The sequence below is a fragment of the Carlito syrichta genome, unplaced genomic scaffold (assembly GCF_000164805.1).
Source record: "Carlito syrichta isolate Samal-C Ts95f unplaced genomic scaffold, Tarsius_syrichta-2.0.1 Scaffold254407, whole genome shotgun sequence".
Lineage (NCBI taxonomy): Eukaryota > Metazoa > Chordata > Mammalia > Primates > Tarsiidae > Carlito > Carlito syrichta.
The window spans coordinates 172,948-194,921 of NW_007198503.1; the positions used below are offsets into that span (position 1 = coordinate 172,948).

At 38.5% G+C, this 21,974-nt stretch overlaps 1 protein-coding gene across 1 annotated transcript in view; it reads right to left on the minus strand.

Annotated features, from left to right (window-relative positions):
• Positions 1 to 19,730, minus strand: part of POLK (DNA polymerase kappa) — a 28,890-nt gene extending 9,160 nt beyond the window's left edge. Inside the window, exons 1-6 of the mRNA XM_008052041.2 lie at positions 19,571 to 19,730; positions 15,924 to 16,055; positions 11,889 to 12,042; positions 4,985 to 5,224; positions 3,223 to 3,347; positions 1,660 to 1,826 (exon numbers count right to left, since the gene is read on the minus strand). Coding sequence (XP_008050232.1) covers positions 1,660 to 1,826; positions 3,223 to 3,347; positions 4,985 to 5,224; positions 11,889 to 12,042; positions 15,924 to 16,055; positions 19,571 to 19,708 — 956 coding nt within the window. The 5' untranslated portion in view covers positions 19,709 to 19,730. The remainder of the gene's footprint in view (positions 1 to 1,659; positions 1,827 to 3,222; positions 3,348 to 4,984; positions 5,225 to 11,888; positions 12,043 to 15,923; positions 16,056 to 19,570) is intronic.
• Between the last annotated feature and the right edge of the window lie 2,244 nt (positions 19,731 to 21,974).

The following is a 21,974-nucleotide window of genomic DNA, read 5'->3' on the forward strand; positions in this document are numbered from 1 at the left end:
CATAATTAAACTTTAAATAACTTAATATCAGTTATCTAGTTTATGACTTAGTATATATTAACTTCTCTTTCCTATTTATTATTTGTTTATACTGCTCTATAGAACCTCAGTCCGCATTTGGTGCACAGCCCAGGCTGAAGATTGGGAATCTAAAACAATGAGTCTGGCTGCATAGCTACTCTGACAGGAGCAGTTGAAACCAAAACGTTGAAATTCCATGTACGTTATTCAGTTTCCAAATATTAAGTGGCCCTTATGACTCAAGCACTGTTCTAGATCTTGGCAATAAGCCAAACAGACCAAATGACTACCCTTAAGAAACTTATATCCCAGTGGAGGGTATAAGTAAACATAGAAGAAAACAGAATGAGTGGAGCACTTGCATGAATGAACAAAGTGGCGTAGAGTAGGGGAGTCGAGAATACGGATAGAGGGGAAGGCTGGCGTGCTGTTTTCGTTATCATAAGCTGCCTATTAGTTTTATGTAAAAGCACAGGTTAGCGTATGCTATGTTACACCAGAACTACATGGCTTTAAGCACTAACGAGAGCAAAGCGAGGACACTTTCCGGGTCAAAGACCAGATCATCCGTAGTGCTGCAACGCCTTGGTGGCCACTCAGGATCAAAGGCAGCTGGCGGTGGCCGCAGAGAACGACAACCAGGACGGCCCCGAGAAACGCAGCACCACAAGCCCGGCCGTCTCCGGGATCCAGGAGGCTTAACCGGCTCACCCACGTCACACGCATCCTCAGGGATTTTGCCGCTGCCCCTCAGTGTCGGTACAAGAATATAAAGGAGACTCCTTTTGAGGGCCGGCTGATAGCACAGCGACAAAACTGTCCAAACACTGCCCAGGGCTGAGTTCCATGATTCCCACACCTTTAAAATTCCCTTCTTTTCGCTTGCGCCTAAGGGCTTCCCTTCTACCTCTACGTAAGACCCAGATGAGGGACTAGCAGGGAAGACAGCCCCGGGCCACTTGCTCCGGCGGTTCCTCTGCTGGCTTTTACGGTAGCTGGCTTTGTTCCTGGATGTCCGCTGCCACCCCCACACTTACCCCCAAGTCATTTTCTCTGCCCTCACTTTACTTTCTTCTTCTGTCTATTTGGCTTTCTATCTCTCACACCAGTCTGGAAACTCCATGAAGGCAGGAATTTGTCCTTTTCACTGCTGTTGTCCCCAGTACCCAGAAGTGTGCCTAACACAAACTACTCATTACTGAATAAGTGAATCATTTGCAAGTCTGGAAAAGAAAATAAATGTAGTCGTCTCATTAAGACTTTCAAAGAATCATTACATCTCCTTATTTAAAGGATGAATTGTGGAATACGGCTACCTTTAACTCCTCACCAACAAGCCAACCACCAGCACTTCTGAGGTTCTGACAAAGAACAAGGTAGGGACAGAAAAGAAAGCAGCCACCATTCCTCTTGTCCCTCTATTCGAGTGCTGAAGCCAACCACCTAGGAGTTACTGGTTAGGTCTCTTTTCCTTTTCTCCCGCCTCCAATCTGATTCTAATTAAAACATTACATTCTGAATTAAACTAGCCTAGAAAATTTTTTACACATGCTATCTATATAGCCTCATCTCAATGGTTAAAACTGGTATTTCAGCAAATGATAAAAGAAAAATCAGAATGAGTATACATGTAGATACCTTGTCAGGTGTGTTGAACCTAGGCCCAGGGAGATATGAAGGAAATAATGCCAAGATGTTTCAGAGAAAAGGAGAGAAAGCAACGCCCTCTGTTGGTAGAGTTCTGTACAAGTAATGATTCCAAGGGCCTTTAGCATTTTCTCTGTAACTTTTCCTATTCCAGAAACCTGAAAGAGAATCAATATTTGTCATTAATAGATTTAAAAATTAAGCTAAGAACTGAGATGACAATCTCATTATACCTTTTATGATCAATAAAAGTATGGATAATATGACTATTTTCACAAGTCATGCAAGGAGACTGCTTTAATTTTTTTACTACATTTCATAACTAGTGTTTCATGGAATTTTAAAAGGCATTAAAAAGGAGTCCTGTGATTTATGTAAACTTGGGGAATGATGGGATTAGCAAATTTAAATGTAACTACTTACTGTAAGACTTATGAATTTTTAATATACTAATATACATAGTGACTATATAGACGCTCCAAAAAATAATGAAGTATACCCTTTCTGTAATCCCTGAGGGATAATTTTATAATTTTAAAAATGGTTAAGTATTTTGGTTTATTTTTTGTCAAAAGCAATCAAAATTCTAAATCTCTTTGAAGTATTATGCCTATTAATCTGGTAGCAATCTGGACTTTCCGACTAAGATAGTATTAAGCTACAGCTGAAAACTCTTACAAATGTCCTTATTATTTCCCTTCTCCTTGGCAGGAGTTTTCTGGTTTTTTTTTTTTTTTTTGAGTCGGAGTCTCACTCTGTTGCCCAGACTGGAGTGTGGTGGCTGCTCCCGGCCACTGCAGCCTCGACCTGCTGGGCTGCAGTGATCCTTCCGCCTCAGCCTTCCAAGTAGCCAGAACTACAGGCGTGCCACCACGCCTGGCTGAATTTTGATTTATTGTAGAGACGAGGTCTCACCAAGTTGCCTGGGGGTCTCGAACCCGCGAGCTCAGGCAATCCACTCACCTCAGCCTCCCAAAGCGCGGGATTATGGACTGAGCCACGGAGCCTGGCTAGGAGGTTTTTTTTTAAAGTCTATCACCTACTATTTCCTTAAAAATAGCAAGTAAGCTCCTAAACCTCACTTTTAGAGTTTCATAGAAGATTTCTTCAAGTCCAAATTCAATCACCATTATAGTTCTTGCTTGTTACCTACTGTTGCAAAATTAAGCAGAGACTGGGTATGTGGCTCACGTCTGTAATTCCAACACTTTGGGAGGCTAAGGTGAGAGGATTGCCTGAGCCCAGGGATTTGAGACCAGCCTGGCAAACATCTTTACAATAAATTTAAAAATTAGCCAGGTGTGGTGGCATGTGCCTGTAGTTCCAGCTACTTGGAAGGCTGAGATGGTAGGATCGCCTGAGCTAAGCAGATCAAGGCTGTGGTGGCCATGAACATGCTACTATACTCCAGCCTGGGTGACTGAGTGAAACTCAAAAAAAAAAAAAAAAAAGAAAGAAAAAAATTAAGCAAAGAATGATTACTATCAGTCTAAATAGCATCTCTTCAGAATTCAGAGTACACATACAGATGATACATTTTATATAAAATCCTACCTTTCTAATGGGTAAATTCTTGATGAAGTCCATCACAGCTTGTCTGGTGGGGAGAATCTGGTATTGTCCATTTGGTTTATTCTTATCACTGCAGACTTTTGCTAACATTGTATTTGGGGCAATGCCTTAAGAGAAGAACACTCTGATCAATCAAATAAGTTGATATGTATAATTTTTAAATATGTGATGATAAAACAGAAAAAAAATGGTAGGTGCAAAAAATCTGAAACTATAATGCTATCTTAAAAATAAAATTTGAAGCCAGGCACCCGGTGGCTCATGCCCGTAGTAATCCCAGGACATTGGGAGGAGGAGGCGAGAGAATTGCCTGAGCCCAGTGGTTCGAGACCACTTGGTGAAACTTCATCTCTACAATAAATAAAAAAATTAGTCAGGGGTGATTTATATACCTATAGTTCCTGCTACTTGAAAGGCTGAGATGGAAGGATCATCTGAACCCAGCAGGTCGAGGCTGAAGTGGCCCTGAGCGTGCCACTGCACTCGAACCTGGGCAACAGAGCAGACACCAACTCAAACAAACATTTGATTACCATCTTGCTAGGGTTTTAGGAAAAGGAATTGTATTTGTTATTATGGCAGCAAAAATGGGGAATATTTAATTATCCATGATATTTTAAAATCTAAGAGTAATTTCTGAGCTGGGTAATATTAAATGTTATTAGTTTACTCACCACTTTTAGTACAGGATTATTTTGTAGTGGTTCTCTATCTACTCAGAAAATATCCAGAATATAATTTAGAATGGATGTTTACTCTTTGAAAAGGTCTTTTCAATATATTAGCCACATTAAAAAAAAATTCTGGTTTGCAGCATTTAAAATAATGATAATTATATTTGTTTATCTTTTTTGTTACCCACAAACCAAATTACTATTTTTCAGAAAAGTGTTTTATAATTTCTAGGCATCATAATGATTAAGGTGATCTGAAATGTGATTTCTATAATATCTTCCTAAAATTAATTATTCATTCTTATGCTTATGTATAGAAAGAAAAGATTAACCTAATTATCATAGGACTTTAGAAGATAGTTCAGGGTCCTCATGATGATTATCAGTTATTATGCTAAAACATACTGATTGATGCCCTCATGGTTTATTTCCATATATACCTGTCTTTCCTTTTACCAGATGGTCCTAGGTTGCCATGCTGATAGTTTTTTTCTTTTTGTCTCCTGCCTTGTGGCCATCTGCGTTCTCTTCTGCAATGTAGTCTTAGACAGAACTGGTCTCCCAATCAAATGTTACATGAAAAACCAATTAAAATATATTTTGTGCTTAAAAAATAAAAGCTACATGAAATTGATGATAGTCTTCTTCAGGCTCATTGGCTTTTCTGCTGAATTCCAATTTACCTGTAGGCTCATAGCTATTGCGAATATGACAGTTGCTGGAAGTTGAACCAAATAATGAATAAGTAAAATGTTACTATATATTCTACAAGAGAAACTACTGATATATTATTCTTTTTTTGGGGGGGGGTTTGGAGTCTTGCTCTGTCGCCCAAACTGGAGTGCAGTGGCCGCTCCCGGCCACCGCAGCCTCGACCTGCTGGGCTCCGGCGAATCTTCTGCCTCAGCCTTCCGAGTAGCCGGAATTACAGGCGCGCGCTACTACGCCTGGCTAATTTTTGATTTATGGTAGAGATGAGGTCTCACCAAGTTATCCAACTTGAATATTATTCTTGAATTAGTCAATCTGAAAATAATAACTATAGTGGCCATCAATGTCCTTTTAATTACCTGCACTGGCTGTCAGCGTTGTCTTTTGCTCAATTCTGAAACGAATTTCCTTTACCACTTCCTCAGCTGATGTTCCAAAAACAACAGAGTTTTGGATTATTTGAGGATTGTTTTGTTCTTCAAAGTTCACTTGGAAAGGATTTCCTGGAGACTGCAAATCAGGAGGACTCTCTTCAAAAAGTAGTGGAGAGATGGATCGTTCGAGTTCACTCAATTTATCAGCTTCCTTTTCTGGTTTATCTAAATTATAAATAGTAATGGTTATACACCTTCATTTTAAGTAGTACATATTTTATAAGTTAGGTTTCTCTACATTATTCCTGAAGACAAAATAAATCTAGTTTAGTTTTGTTTCTAGGAACCAAGATCAGAAATGCTATCCCTTGTCACTTAGATTTTTCAACAAAGGGAACACTGATTATAGTTTTTTCAAATTCGTATACATTTCAAAAGGAAATATCCAACCAAGCACTGTGGCTTATGCCTATAATCCCAGTGCTTTGGGAGGTCGAGGCACATGGATTGTTTGAGGGCAGGAGTTCGAGGCCCATCTGGACAACATAGTGAGACCTTGTCTCTATTTAAAATAAATTAAAAAATAATATAAATATAAATAAAAGGAAATATCCTATGTAAAATTCACTACGTTTTTACCTAAATTATTTTCAGCTCAGAATTGGGTTTCAGTTTACATTACTTTTTCTTAAAAAAAAGGAAATCCTTTTTTTTTTTTTTATTATTCTCTAGGAAGAAAAAGACCTTAAATTAGAATTTAGGAGTTAGGAAAAAAGCATTAAACAATACCTGGAAATTCAGTTTTGTTTTTAGGGGGAAAAATTAAATTTTCTTCATTCGTAGAAGAAACTTTCAGATGTTAAAAATAATCTGAATTTCTTCTTTCAAATGTTTATTTTAATTGTGACTTACTTGGTTATAAAGTATCACTTTTACTAAGGGCATATTTACAATAAATAGAAATTACCTTTGAAACTCAGCCTTATTTAAATATACAGATTCTTAACGTTTGATTATATTAACCAAGGTTCAAGTTTAAGGAAAAAAACCTTTATTATGATCAATAAACTGTAAACTATTATTATGAAAAAATAAAGTAAAAATACCAATCTGGTTACTATCTCATTATATTTGCATTTTCATAAATAGACTGTAAAATACACTTAAATCTATACTGGTACTAAAAATGTTTTTATGAACAAATCCCTTAAATCCTATTTTCTGAGCTTAATGGAGAAGAAATACAGTTTAAGTGTATTTATGACAACTAAGATTAACAACAGAGCTTTTGGATTACATTTCATAATTTTATTACATATAGGTGTTTTACAAATAAAGGTAAATACAGAAGCAAAAATTAAGATTCTAGTTTCACAACACACATGAATGCATATTACCTGAAAAATGATCTTGGCTGTTGAGGAAAATTTTCTAAAGATAATGTAAAAAATCTGATTAGCTTCAAAATTCAAAGGGTGTAATATGAATTAAGTTACAAGTGTTAATTAAGTCAGATGTTTTCAAATCTGAATTCCCATGCCACATACATAATAAGACTTATTTCCAAACGTATATGGGCTGTCATTTATGTGCTTCAGTTTCTTTCCTTTTCCATATTCGGTTTTGAAGGGCAGAGCAACTCAGAGGGCATTAAGAGTGTGGAACGGTTGAAATGTCTTTGGAAATGAGACCTTACCTGCATAATGGACACTTGCATGCCCAACCCTGAATGGCACCCCACCTCTGTAAAATTAAAAACTAAATGAAAGAACAGAAAGAAATGAGCCCTTTCCCCTCTTTAGATGGGCAGAAGTCAAGGTAGCGAGAGCAGTGGAGAAACGGCAGACCACGTGAAGTTCAAGGCCCCCTCTCGAGTTGCGCCGCCACGTCCTGCACCTCACGCCTCCACCAGCCCTTGCTCAGATGAGGCCCCGACACAGGACGGCGGGAGGAGGCCGAGAACGCTGCCTTTTGGAACACCGCGAGAGCTGCCGCAGAACCGCAGCTACCTCTTCAATCGGAACGGCGTCCTCCTGTTCTGTGCGGCCTGGCTGCGTGGCTAACAGCTGAAGTCATTTCTTGCTTGCTTTCTGACACAAGTATCTCTTACACCCCCCGTGACAGGCACTCTGGAGACAACACAAGGACTAGGGCATTTCACCTAGATGGCCAGTGCCAAAGAGTGAGTGGTGTTTTGGCTTCTTATATTGTCTGGCACTCCCCACGCAGATTTAGATCACAGAGTAACGTCAAACAACCATTTTATTGTGCTTGTATGTAGAGATATCAGTTAGTAACACATTTCCAAAGACAAGCACCTTTTAGAAAAGAAGGAAGCAGCAGAGAAGTATCTTTGACTTTTAGAGAAATATATTCTCGATCATCTGTCATAGTTCAATGTGGTATTGACAGCTTTCCATGACATAATGGGAGTCCATGGGATTTTTGTTTTGAGATAGGGTCTTGCTCTGTCTAGGCTGGGGTGCAGTGGTGCTGTCATAGTTCAATGCAACCTTGAACTCCTAGGCTCAAGCAATCCTCTTGTCTCTGCCTCCTGAGTAGGTGGGATTATAAACCTGACTAATTTTTTTTCTTTTTTGTAGAGATGGGGTCTTACTATGTTGCCCAAGCTGGTCTTGAGCTAACTTCAAGTGATCTACTGCCTTGGCCTCCCAAAGTGCTGGAATTATAACTATAATCACCATGCCTGGCCTCCACAGGGATTATAGATGAGAAGAAAAGTTAAACCATTTCAGTTGCTTAAGAATATGAAATAGGCTGGGCATGGTGGTGGCTCCGCCTGTAATCCCGGCACTTTGGAAGGCCAAGGTGAGAAGATTGCCTGAGCCCATGGGTTCGAGACCAGCCTGGGCAACTTGGTGAGACCTTGTCTCTATAACAAATCACAAAATCTAGCCGGGCATGGTGGTGTGCACCTGTAATTCCAGCTATTTGAAAGGCTGAGGCAGAAAGATCGACTAAGCCCAGCAGGTTGAGGCTGCAGTGGCTGTGAGTGTGCCATAGCACTCCGGCCTGGGCAATAAGAGTAAGACTCCAACTCAAAAAAAAAAAAAAATGAAATACATAAAGAGAACACTATACAAACAAATACATTAAAAGCAATAGATACTAAAAATTTACTTCCTCATAGTGAGTTTGCATATTATAAGTGAAAAGAAAATCAGTAGAAAATGAAGACATTTAACTTCCCTAAAGTCAGATTTTAAGCAAAGTCACATCAAACTTTATGCACTACATCCCCAAACAATAAAGTTATACCAGAGAAGGAAAACCTTTTGCTCCAAGACTGTGTCCAGAAATTATGATTATTGTTTCTATTAAAGAAAAGCACCTATCCCTTAGAGCTTTAAACAAGATAGTGAAGCTGTGATTTGATGGCCACATCAAACTTGTACCAAACAATGGGATCCCTAAACAATGAGAGGGAGTTAGAATGTTATGCCACTGTGGATCCACCTTTTTTGCTTCAGGGAAAGTTACAAACAGGTCTCGTAGCAGTCAATGAATTGTGAACATGAAACGTTGCTGTGGGTTGTGAGCAAACCCCTCTATGTCCCCAATTCAGGTGAACTTTACTCAGAGGTCTGGGACTGCCCACCTGAACGTTAGGGATCAAGGTGGGCTGTGGACCCTGAGACCACTAGGATGTGTTCAGGAGCTGTTGGCCTATTGCCTCCTCCTTTTTTGCTATTTAGCACATCTCATTAGAAGAAACTTTGATGATCTAAGCATGAAGTTCTAAGAGCACAGCAGGCATGGCTTACTTTAGGAGTCCATTGTTCCCATTTCTCATAGACTGCAGTTTTGGCTTTAAACTTAACACAGTTCAAACTCAGGTCACATTTGGGAGGCTTTAATATGGTACAAGCTTCTTTATAAGATGTAAAAGTATATTTGTAGAATTAGTATATACAAATAAAGTGCTGTTTCAACTTTAATAATATAGAGTTACTAGAAACAGCCCAGCACAAACTTTGGGCTGGGTCACATTCCTAAGGGCCCAGTGCGTACTTTGGACTGGGCTGCATTCTTTTAAACCAGTTTTAGCTACAGTTAGTGTAGGGTTTTTCTACTTATTATAGAAATCAAATTTATTTTAGAAAGTATTGTAGAATAGGTTATGCTACGTCAGTGAATTATGTTAGTTCAAGCATGATCAAACATGATATTCTGAGGTTTAATAAGAATACAGCTAACTTTAGAAATTTCATTGTTTCCATTTTCTACATTTGTGGTTTTGGCTTTAATACAATTTACAGTTTATATTTGGGTTGTTAGAAGCTTTATTGCTGATGATCAGCTTTATATATTAGGATTAGGAATTAGAAACTTTTATAGAAGTTAAAATAGATATATAGGATTTTAGAACAGTCATTTTGTTAAGAGATTGTAATCAATTGTTCCTAGAAACGGCCCAGCGTGATCTTTTGACTGGGTCACATTCTTTAGGAACTGGTTTGGGCTATAATTAAGAGTTTCTAAAGTGTAGGTAGAATTAGTGTAAAATAGAAAGGAATTAGGATTTAAGTTAGTCATTAGGTGTTGTGTATGCATAACTTTTTAAAGTTATTGATTATTAGAATATTATGATGTGGCCGGGCTCAGTGGCTCAGCCTGTAATCTTAGCACTTTGGGAGGCCGAGGCGAGTGGATTGCCTGAGCCCGCAGATTCGAGACCCACCTGGGTAACTTGGCAAGACCTCATCTCTACAATAAATCAAAAACTAGCTGGGCGTGGTAGCGTGCGCCTGTAGTTCCGGCTACTTGGAAGGCTGAGGCAGAAGGATCGCCAGAGCCCAGTAGGTCGAGGCTGCGGTGACCGGGAACGGCCACTGAACTCTAGTCTGGGTGACAGAGTGAGACTCCAACTCAAAAAAAAAAGAACATTATGATAGAATTCTTGTATTGCTTTTGAGGAATAGTAACCAAGCATGAGGAACAGTGAGATAATTTTGGGATCGTCCTTCCTCATGCTTGAGGAAATGCCCGGGTGGGGGATGCCCCTCATCCACCTGTCTTTGTGTTCGTGTAAATGTCTTGTGATTTAATTGGGATTGTTCTTCCTCATGCCTGAGGAAACACCTGGTGGGTGGGGGATGCCCCTCATCCACCTGGCTTTGTGTTCACATGAAAGTCTTGTTGTTTAACCTGTGAAAATTTGGGATAAAAGGATTACAGTTTGTCCCATTAAATGGCTTCTGCGCTAGACAGAGTCCAGTCTCTTTCTTTCTCCCCCCTGCCCCCCCATCTCTTTCTTTCTCTTTATTTCTCCAGAATAATTGCCAACGCCGTCACACCTCCTAGGGACCCCTTAAATCTCTTTGCAGGGGCTAGCCACCCCCCCCTGCACAGGACAGCTCAGATATTTGAAGTAATAAATCTTTGACAAAGGGTTAAAAGTAGTATATATAATATCTGCATGGTTCTTAGCATTGCTTTTGGACAGGTAATAAAGAGATTGTTTGAAAAAAACGTGGAGACCTAAAACTTCTCTTTCATTGCATATAAGAGAATCATAATAAGTTCTAAGGCAAAGAAAAGAGTGGGGTGTCATTGATTTTGGCAGGGTTGTTAACATTCATAATTGATGTAATAACCAGATTATAGAATTTGAGAAGTGAAGAAAAATAAAATCACTCAAGATTTTGATATGGTTGAGGCTAACCTTCTTGACAACATCAAAAGGGCACCTTAAACAGGAAACTTCCTAAACTTCTATGCAATCCAAACCCTCTGTTAGTTAGATCTTAGGAAAATAACTCTTTTGAAATTATTTTGTTCAAAGACTCTTTAAGTCAATTTCAAACTGTTGTATATAAAAGGCATTTCTGGATTATGGCAACTGTAATTACAATATTTATATTTTTTTCATCCTAAAATGCAACTCCAGACTTTCCCCTATCATTTTGTGTCCTTTCTACTCCAGATTCCAATAATTAATGAAGCTTCATCTTCCTGTATGGATACATGCATTGATGTGTATATTGATTAGAGCTTTATGTGCATAGTATAATTAATTGAAATATAACTACTTTCTAAAGCAACATAGCACCTTTACATACTATGTTAAGATAATTTAAGTCAATTAAAATCTCTAAGTCTAGCGAGTTAACAATCATATTTGGTTTATAAGTGACATTATACACTTTTATCTCAGAAAACCTGCAGGTATATTTTAATATTCTGCTTTTTTATTTTTATAAAAGTACATTGCGTCTTATCACCTATTGAGAGGACCGTAATAGAGTATACCATAGACTTAGGTTAGGAGCATGCTATAACCCAATAAATATGTAATCAGCTTGTGAACAATAGCACAGCCAATTTTAGTTTTGTCTTAAAACATATAACTGTTTAAAGTTTCAGTTATGGGAAAAACTGCAAATCTCCAGTTATTCTTCCCTTGTCTCACTTTCCCCTTAGCAACAACCAATCAGGTGCCAGGGAGAAATCACCTAAGTTTCCAGATGTCTCTGCAACTTCCCTAGCTAGTGGGCCAAGGTCAGCTCGAGTCAGGTTAGCCAATCCTCCACGATTAAGCTGACCACCAGAGGAACTACCCAATTAAATGGTAACTAAACTGGAAAGCCCCCCCAAACTCCTCCTCCCTTTGTGTAAAAGCATAAAAGGCATCTGCTTAAGGAAATCAGGGCCTCTGAATGTACTCCGCTGTGTCGGTTGTCAACAGAGGTCCAGGCTCGAGCTTGTAAATAAAGACCCTCTTGAACTTTCATCGGAATTGGCTCTTGGTGGTCTCTCGGATTGAACTTTCGGCCACTACACTATGCATGCTAATAAGTAGCTTGGGTTAATTCAAAGAGTTATTTTTGTTTGTTTTATAGTTTGATATTCCTAATAATTTGCTTACCAGTTTCTATAGAGTTTCCCATTTTGATAAAATGCCTTCTTTTGTCCTCAGGCCAATCTTGTCTTTCCTGTAAGTGCTTTGTTATGTTCAGGTAGGCTTCATCAAGACTCATGGCCATAAAATTGGGATCATAATCAGCAAGTATTTCCTTAACCTTCAAAAGGAACAAAAAAGGCTTAAATTTTGCTGCCATAGCCAAACCTTCTATCATACATAGCTGATGAGAAACATTAATATTCTTACTTTGCAACTATAGTAACCATCCTGCAACCAATAGCTCATGTATTTTAAGGAGTAAATAATTTACTATCAGGGCATATTTGTTAAAGTTTGAAGGCAGAAGACCATGAAATAGTTTCATTTGATGCAATCTCTACTGAGCCGCCTATATCTGGTTATAGTAAGCAATTTAAAAAAATCTCAGACGACATCATTCTAAGTAGGTTTAAAAAAAGATTAAGTCTTGGGGTAGCTGGTCAAAAGCTGAAGTGGGAATGATAGGATTCTATTCTCTCTCATCTCTTTTATGATGACTTTTTGTTCATTTTTAAAAAGGAATACTCTTACATAAAGGTACCATGTTGCTTTAGAAAGTAGTTTTATTTCATATTCCATTTAATTATAACATGCATATAAAACTCCACTCAATACACACATCAATGCAGGGATTCACACAGGAAAGTGAAGCTCCATTACTTATTGGGATCTGGAGTGGAAAGGATGAAAAAATCTGTAGTGTGTTTCATGATGACACAAAATGATGGGGAAAGTCTGGAGTTGCATCTTAGGAACAGAAAAATGTAAAGATTATAATTACAGTTGCTATAATCTGTAAATGTCTTTTATATAAGATAGTGTTTTTGTTTTGTTTTCTTTTGTTTTTGAGTTGGAGTCTCACTCTGTCGCCCAGACTGGAGTGCAGTGGCCGCTCCCAGCCACCGCAGCCTCCACCTGCTGGGCTCCAGTGATCCTTCCGCCTCAGCCTTCCGAGTAGCCGGAACTACAAGCGCACGCTACCATGCCCAGCTAATTTTTTGATTTATTGTAGAGATGAGGTCTCGCTGCCCAGGCGGGTCTCAAACCCGCGGGCTCGGGCAATCCACTCACCTCAGCCTCCCAAAGGCGTGGGATTATAGGCTGAGCCACCGAGCCTGGCACTAAGATAGTGTTATTACATAAAACTATGAAGGTTTTTTTTAAACCACTGAAGTATTAGCTGTAGTTAGAGGAAGTGACTGCCAAAATAATATGTATATTAGAAAATATATTTCCTGAATTACGTTATGCTTCCATTTAGCATTTAAAAGCTGTCTACTGTATCACAAGAAAACTTTTTCTTGTTTTATAAAAAGAAAGCTTTTTAGCTTAACATAATTATGAACAGCTGAGTCAAGGAAAATTTTAGAAAATGGTGATATAAAACTTTGCCAGGTTTTACTCAGTGTCTTAATTAGCTTTGTTCTTACAGAATAAACCATTTTTATAATGCACTCTAATAGAATCTTTCTAGTGAAAATGAAACTTTGGAAGTCTGTAACTGGCAGCCAACTAAAATTCTGAATGAAAAGTACTCCCTATAGACACTATTGGGTACTTAATTCTCTTTACATAGGATACAGATACTCGGTGGCTCAGCCTGTCATCCCGCGCCTTTGGGAGGCTGAGGTGAGTAGATTGCCTGAGCCCGCGGGTTTGAGACCCGCCTGGGCAGGTGAGACCTCATCTCTACAATAAATCAAAAAATTAGCCGGGCGTGGTAGCACACACCTGTAGTTCCAGCTACTTGGAAGGCTGAGGCGGAAGGATCGCCCGAGCCCAGCAGGCCGAGGCTGCGGTGGCCGGGAACGGCCACTGTACTCCAGTCTGGGCGACAGTGAGACTCCAACTCAAAAAAAAAAAAGGAACGAAAATAGACATGTTCCAGTAAAAATCAAGCATTTAAAGCTCCAAGAACATTTACAGCTATTTCAATATTTTGAACAAAACAAATATGGCTTTTTCTTAACCCTTCTAACCAAGGCATAAATCATTTTAGGGTCGCACTCTGTCACCTAGGCTGGAGTGCAGTGGCGCAATCATGGCTCATTGCACCCTTGGCCTCCTCGGGTCTGGAGATTCTTTCGTCTTAGCCTTCTGAGTTGCTGGGACTACAGAGGTGTGCCACCATGCCTGGCTAATTTCTTTTTTGATTTTGTGTAGATACAAGGTCTTGCTGTGTTGCCTAGGCTGATCTTGAACTCCTGGGCTCATGTGATCCTCCACCTCTGCCTCCCAAAGTGCTGGGATTACAGGTGTGAGGCACTGTGCCTGGTCAAGCCATGAATATTAAAGTACCCAGTGACGAATTTATGCTGTAGTTCATTTACATATAATAACTCATATGTTATCTGCAAATAATCTAGCTAGATCGTGGTCAAATCTGAAGATTTCTCCAACTTATACAAATAACCAGACTAAAAATAACCAGAAATGATTTCGTTCTCACTGTCATCATACTGTCAGTTTTATTGAGTTAGGCGGTCTTAAAAAAAATCTCACAAAATTGTTGCAGGATTTCCAAACTTATTAAAAGCCCATTATATTTATGGCTAGCATTTGATTCTTTTTAATTAGGAATACAGAAAAAAAAGATGAAACAGTAGCTAAATTTGAGTGTGCTTTCCCCTCCTCTGCTACCTTTTCAGAGGTAGGCACAAAGCACTTGTTTTCAAAGACTGCTTCTGAAAGAAAAAAAATTGTTTTTGAACTAGGGGTAAAGTGTCATTTCTAGGGGAAATAAGATGGAATAAAAATAAGAGGAAAGAATGTAAGGATTGCTTGAATGACTAAATGGTAGTAAGTATTATGAGCCATTGTTTTTTAAGTGTTTCTATTCAGGTTGTAGTCTGTAATACATTATATTTTACCATAGCGATCTAAAAGTATTTGATTATAGCACTCTAAAATTTTATTTCAAAAATTAAATTCCAATACTGCATGATAGGTCAGTTGTCATCAAAAACAGAGAAATGGCAGTTTTTCATATGTGGCAGTTTGGCAATTTTAGTAAATAATCAAATCTAATTCAGAGATCCTTTTCAAAGTAATTCTCTTTGTCATACTCTAAGACATTAAGTTTGCTCATAAACAGCTTTACTAGATTGTGGAACAAGTAAAGTAGCTAGTCAAAATAAGTTAATTTTATTTAACAACACTGATAAATAATTTATTCAGAAAGTAGATTAAAATTAATTTTTTTTTTTTTGAGTCAGAGTTGCACTCTGTGGCCCAGACTGGAATGCAGCGGCACAGTTACAGCGACTACAGCCTTGACTTCTGGGTTCAGGTGATCCTTCCGCATCAGCCTCCTGAGCTGGGATACAGGCAAGTGCCACCACACCCAGGTAATTTTTTGATTTACTGTAGAGACAAGGTCTTATCACGTTGCCCAGGCTGATCTTGAACCCCTGGGCTAAGATAATCCTCTCACCTCGGCTTCCCAAAGAACTGGGATTACAGGTGTGAGCCACCATGTCTGACCAAAAATAGGTTAAAATTAATGATGAGTCAATTCTGCAAATTCTAAATAAAAAGTGGTTCTAGGGGAAAAAAGTATATTGCCATTAAGAACATAGCTAAAGGTAATTTTATAATCAAGGCAATTCAAATTTTAAGGAGATCAGCTTTTTCTTTTTTTTTTAACCCAGACAAGGTTTTGCTCTGTTGTGCAGGTTGGAGTACAGTGGCCTAATCACAGCTAGAGCCACGAACTCCTGGACTCACGCGATCCTTTCACCTCAGCCTCCCCAGTGCTGGGTTCCTGCCACCACACCTGCCATCTAAGAGTCTCCCAAGCAGAAGAAAAATACATCATGGAAGGGTGAAGAACTGGGGCACAGAATGATGCACTCTGGTACTATATGCAGTTTGGAGACGTGGTCGGAGGCTAGACTACACGGATGAACTAAGACCAAGTCTGATGTGCTAAGGCATTTGGACTCTGTAGGTGACAGGAAACAGTGGAAGGCTGGAAGGAGGAGGGAGACACTAACTTACCTCTTTACTCACAGCTCGGTATTTGTCAAAGTTTGGGGGCACTATGATAAGTTGTGGGCAGAGTCTCTTAGCAATAAATCCTGGCATGGCTGCACGAACACCAAACCTCCTTGCATGGTAATTCGAAGTAGACTGAAAGAGAATTGACCACATGGAAAAAAAGGTACAAATCTAAGTGACATATTGATTGATGCATTCATAAGAAGCACATTAGTAATGTACATTTTCAATTCAAAGACATTTCTTTCATAGGCCACTGTCTGAAACCAAGTTTTGACTTTATTCTGTCATAGTATTATGAAACCATGACCTTCTTCCACTGCTGTCCCTATATTTATAATGTGATACCGGGTAATAAGCAAGATTGTTCTAATAAAAAGGTTTCTAGTAACTAAACTTCATGGTTTTAAGGCATACCCGTAATAGAATATATAACAAAGTTTGGATGATAGTGGATGATGTTACATGAAAGTAATAGTAGTGAAAAGTAATAGCATAGTATAATAGTTTACTTTTGTGTAATTACAGTTACTCGGAAGGCTGAGGTGGAAGGATCGCCGGAGCCCAGCAGGTGAGGCTGCGGTGGCCGGGAGCGGCCACTGCACTCCAGTCTGGGCAACCGAGTGAGACTCCAACTCAAAAAGCTTAAAATAGGTTTAATAATTAAGTTTTCTTTCTTAATGCTTGAATATTTTTGGTGAAAACATCTTAACTAGAAAATAGAACTAAAAAGGTATGAGGATAAAAAGAAGAATATTACTAACTTATTAAATCTTGTTGATAATACCTGAGTATTATCAACATGGTAGGCCATAGTACCACTAAAAAAAGATTTTTTATCACAAATAGAATTTTTGTTTGGAATTTCAAGTGAAATGCAAAACAATCAAATGAAGAAATTATTTCAGAATAATATGAATTTTCCATTAATGATTTTCAAATGGCATTTTAAAAAATTTTTGATAGTACTCAAAACTGCTAATCGTTGGTCAGTGTTCTTGAACAGAAAATGCAGACAGCACTAGGAAGACAGATCAATGCTTTAAATATAAGTAAGTCTAATAGAACCGATACGAAAACCAGATCCATAGCAGAGCAGACACAAAATTTCAGATATGAGTTTTCCTCACTTTCAGGTTTGTGGCATGTTGCAAACCACAGCCATGATATTTTACAATTGCTCTTAGCAGAAGACGCGTTCAGGCTCCTCAGGCCAAGTGACTTGCCTTGATGAAAAGAATGTGAGGGAAATAACCCTGTGAAGGCCCTGAAGCCCAGGCCTGAAGAAATCTGCAGCTTCTGCTTGCTTTGTGCGATCCAGCAACCACTGCAAAGATCTTGGAGTAGATAATTAAATGAAGAGGCCACGATGGAGAGAAAAAAGCTTGAAGGCTAGAAGCCATTCCAATCATCTCAGCTAAAGTACCAGATCAGTGAGTGAAGCCATGCCTTCTTGGATTCCCCATTCTCTGTTCAACAGCCCTGGCCATCTTGGATTCCCCATTCTCAGTGCAACAGTCCTAGTCAACCCCAAGTAGAACTGAGCCATCACCATGGAACTCTGCTCAAATGACAGAATCATGAGCAAATACACCGTTGTCTACTGAGTACTGAAGGGGTTTGTATGCAGCAACAGATGGCTATAAGGTCTAAGTTCCAACTCTCAATGCCAACTTAGAACATTTCAAAAATCCATCAAATTAGCCAAAAAAGAATTGACCTGTAACGGATTGGAATAATCAAACATGCGTCATCACTCTCATCAATTTTTAGGTACACGTTTATGAGTTTAATAGGAGACAAAGGATTATGGTTCAAGTCTCGTTAGAGGGGAAAATCAATTAGTTCAGCATACAAAAGGGATAATTGTTGTTTAAATGTAAGAAATAATAACTTTGAATTCGGAAACAATAACTGATTTTTAGGAGGATAGAAACTTTAAGAAAAAATATTTTATATGGGTTTTTAAAAGAAGTCAGTTTAGCTTTAATATGGCTACAGCATATTATATGTATCTGCATCTACACATATATATCTGTACATGTACATATATACTTTGATAGAGCATTATAGCTTAATAAAATTACATGCATTATTTTCAAATATGAAAAGGGACCCCCAAAACAGAATTTACTCATAAAAAATTGTATTTATTCTTGCATGCTTAAACTTCAATCTTCTTCAAAGTACTCAAAGTACTCTCCGTGTGATGCAATATACCTATCAGGATAGTTTTTCCACTGCTCAAAAGTTTTTGAACTAGTCAATTTTGATGGCTTTCAGTGCTTCTGCCATTTTTTGTTCTACTTCTTCCATATTAGAAAAACGTTTCCCTTTGAGGACTTTTTTTCACTAGGGAAACAAAAAAAGTCATCCGGGTGAGATCAGGTGAATAGGGAGGGTGGGACATGGGGTTCAGGCCGTTTTTGGTCAAAAGTTGCTGAGCAGTCAGTGCAGGGTGGGCAGGTGTGTTGTCATGGTGGAAGAACCAGTCGTCTGTTTATCACAACAAAGATGTTTCTTCCACAGATCGTGACACATCCGTCTCAAAACTTCTAGATAAAAACTTTGGTTGACTGTTTGATCTCGAGGGACAAATTCCAAGCATACTGCAAGAGACTAACTTTCCAAAAGATAATTCTGGTTTTTTTGGAAGGATCCCCCTGTCATATTTATATTGGTGATTTGCAGGCAAGAAGAGTATCCTTTCAACAAACACTATTTTGGAATCAGAGTTGTGAGTTGCCTGCATGCTCATGGAAGCAGATTATAGTTTCATAATAAATAATAACTTGGTAGGAATTATTTTATAGCTATCAAGAGCATGGGAAGGAGTTAGGAACAGGTAAGACTCTCTTGTTTACCTAGTACATTTTTAAGTGCCAAAAACCCATTTACTCTAGTTGCTACTTTTAATTCCCACCACATTTTTAGCCACATACAGTTACCCTGATCACTTTTACCTTCTATGGACAGAGTGGCGAAAAGGGAAGAGCAACACAATCATCAAAAAAGCAAAGGTTTCAAGTCACGGGAAAACCAATTTCACTTCTAAATGTACTTACATTAATGATATATGAAACCTTAGAACTGGGGTTGGCAAACCTTTCCTGTAAAACTGGAGATAGCAACCATGTTATGCTTTGCAGATCATATGGTCTCTGGTGCAATTATTGAACTCTGCTCTTTTAGTGCAACAATAGTAATAAATAAATGGGTGTGACTTTGTTCCAAAAAAACTTATTTACAAAAATGGGCGGCAGGCTGGATTTTACCTGCAGATCATAGTCTGAAAATATCTGCTTTAGAATAACATTTTCTTTCTTCTTTAACTCGAACAGTTACAAAAAAGTTAACTTGCAATGGAAAGACACAACGTCACTCTACAATTTACTGTGTTTGTAACTTTGGACAAATTATGAAACATCCCTCTGAGTTTGTTTTCTTGCCTGTTAAATGGAAATAAAAACTAGTACCTTAAAGACTATTGGAAGGATCCAGTAACCGAGTAATATATAAGGCATCCAGAAAAATTCTCAACAAATTTAGCACTTTACTTCAATAAATAATTTCCCCTTTACGAGTCAGTAAAGCCTATCTGAACATGTTATAAAATTTCCTGTTTGCTTTTGATCTTCTCGACTTACCAACATGCTCATTGATCCTACAGCAATGGGTCTATCTTTCAGTTCTGGATTGTCCCTCATTTCTACAGCTGCGTAGAAGGCATCCATGTCAATGTGTACTATGGTATTACTCAGATTCCGGCTCTGATCTAATTCCATGGCAAACTGGTCAACCTTAATTTTTTTAAAAAGTGAACATATTTTAGACAACGTAATATTGAAATACCATTAATCACAACATTAATCTTAACAGGTATCTGTCCAACTGTCTCTATCCACCCACCTATCCAGCCACTCACCTATGAGTGGATATTTTATTGTTGTTCATGGGTGTTTATGGGTATATATTTTATTATTGCTTATGGGTATTTATTTATTTATTTATTTGAGTTGGAGTCTCACTCTATCACCCAGGCTGGAGTGCAGTGGCCGCTTCCGGCCACCACAGCCTCGACCTGCTGAGCTCCGGTGATCCTGCTGCCTCAGCCTTTCAAGTACCTGGAACTACAGGCACGCGCTACCACACTCGGATAATTTTTTGATTTATTGTAGAGATGAGGTCTCACCAAGTTGCCCAGGAGGGTCTCGAACCCACGGGCTCAGGCAATCCACTCACCTCAGCCTCCCAAGGCGCGGGATTATAGGCTGAGCCACCAAGCCCGGCTATGGGTATTTATTTATATATATTCTATTGCTGCTTATTAGGCCTGGTCATTGCTTTTATTTTCGCAAACAGACAACCTGTCCTCAGATATTTGAGACAACCTGTCTCAAATATCATTTCATCTCTCCATATCCTCAGGCATATAACAGGAACTTAATATTTATTGAATGAATGTCCAACTGTATCAGATGATTCTACTGTTTTATAAATTTGGAGAAGTTACTGTAACTCAACGCTTCAATGACGGTATAATAAATAACTCTGATTGGACTCATTAATATCTTAAAATAGCAACAAAGGAAATATTCAAGAAAAAATTATTCCTTTTTAGCATATAATGTTTATTGAACAGTAACGTGCAACTCAAGATACTGAAGCATGATGTAAGCATTCCCTCTGCAGAATTGCTTTTATAATGCTAAAATTTGATAAATGTTAGTTTATAAAATGGAAAACTTAAGCTGTAATTTATCCTTCATGAACTTCAATATATATGTCAAACATAACAATGGAGAACCTTAATCTTCATAGAATTTTAGTCTCAGAAAAAAAGAGTTGGAATGATAAGAAGAAAGAAATGAATGGGGGGTAGAAATAATTGAAGGGGGCAAGCAAGAAAAGGATTATATAGCAGAACTACTCATTTCTAACTTTCTTTTTATGACCTGCCTCTACTATAGAGATAAAAAAACCTAAATAGTCATTCCCAGCTTACTCTGTAGCTGGGGGTAGCTGTGTGATAGTTTTGACCTATGCAGCATATGAGGAAGTTGTCAAGACCATTAAAGTAAAATCATCAGAGAAGAAAGCTACTAAATGAGCTGGAAAACATAAAGAATATGGAACAATGTAGGGCACATGCAAATTCAATACATGCAATCTGTTAGCAAAACGATCAGTGGATAGCTACATATCAACACAATCATAGACTCGGAGAAAAGCTGTCAGAAATAAGCAAGTAGGATTATCTCTGTAAAACGAAAGCAACTCCTACCAAGTGGAGATCCCTACAGCAAGTTTTCTCAAAGGTGGTAAGCAACAGGGGTATAATGTGTTGTTGTTTTTTTTTCCCCCAATGTTGGACTCCAACTTTACCTCTACTCTGCAGAATTTCTTTCATGGCCTTCCTTCTTAACAGTATTGTAACACTAGCTGCCCACTAGCTGCAGGTTAAAACTGTAATTCCTCTTTTAGAAACTATCACCCTGAATCATACTTGTCTCTGCTAGACACAGTGAGACTCTCCAGATGGCTTGTTTTTATTTAGACTGCAATTCAGTGAATGACCTGAGATGCTCTCTGCCTTCCTCAGGCTGTTCCTCTGTCTAGAATGCCTTTCCAAGCTCTGCCACAAGCCTTCAAGGATCAGCTCAAATACCTCCCTGTAACTTAATTGTATCTCTGTTCTATGTGTCACGGAATTTAATATTCCTTATTTGTTTTTCTGCACTTACATTATGACACTTACTGTATTAGACACTAAATTGTAAGCTCCTTCAGGAGGAAGACCTTGCCTTTAAATTCTTTCTCCACAAGAGAGACGGGAAAGAAAGACTGGTAGGAGAAAAGGAACAAAATTTATCACACTTGTAATCCCAGCACTTTGGGAGGCTGAGGCAGAAGGATTGCTTGAGCCCAGGAGTTCAGGACCAACCTGGGAAACATAGTAACATAGTAAGACCTTGTTTCTATTTAAAAAAAGAATTGGATAACCCTCTCGGGTCCCCTCCTACTGTGGGAGCTTTCCTGTCCTCTCAAAAA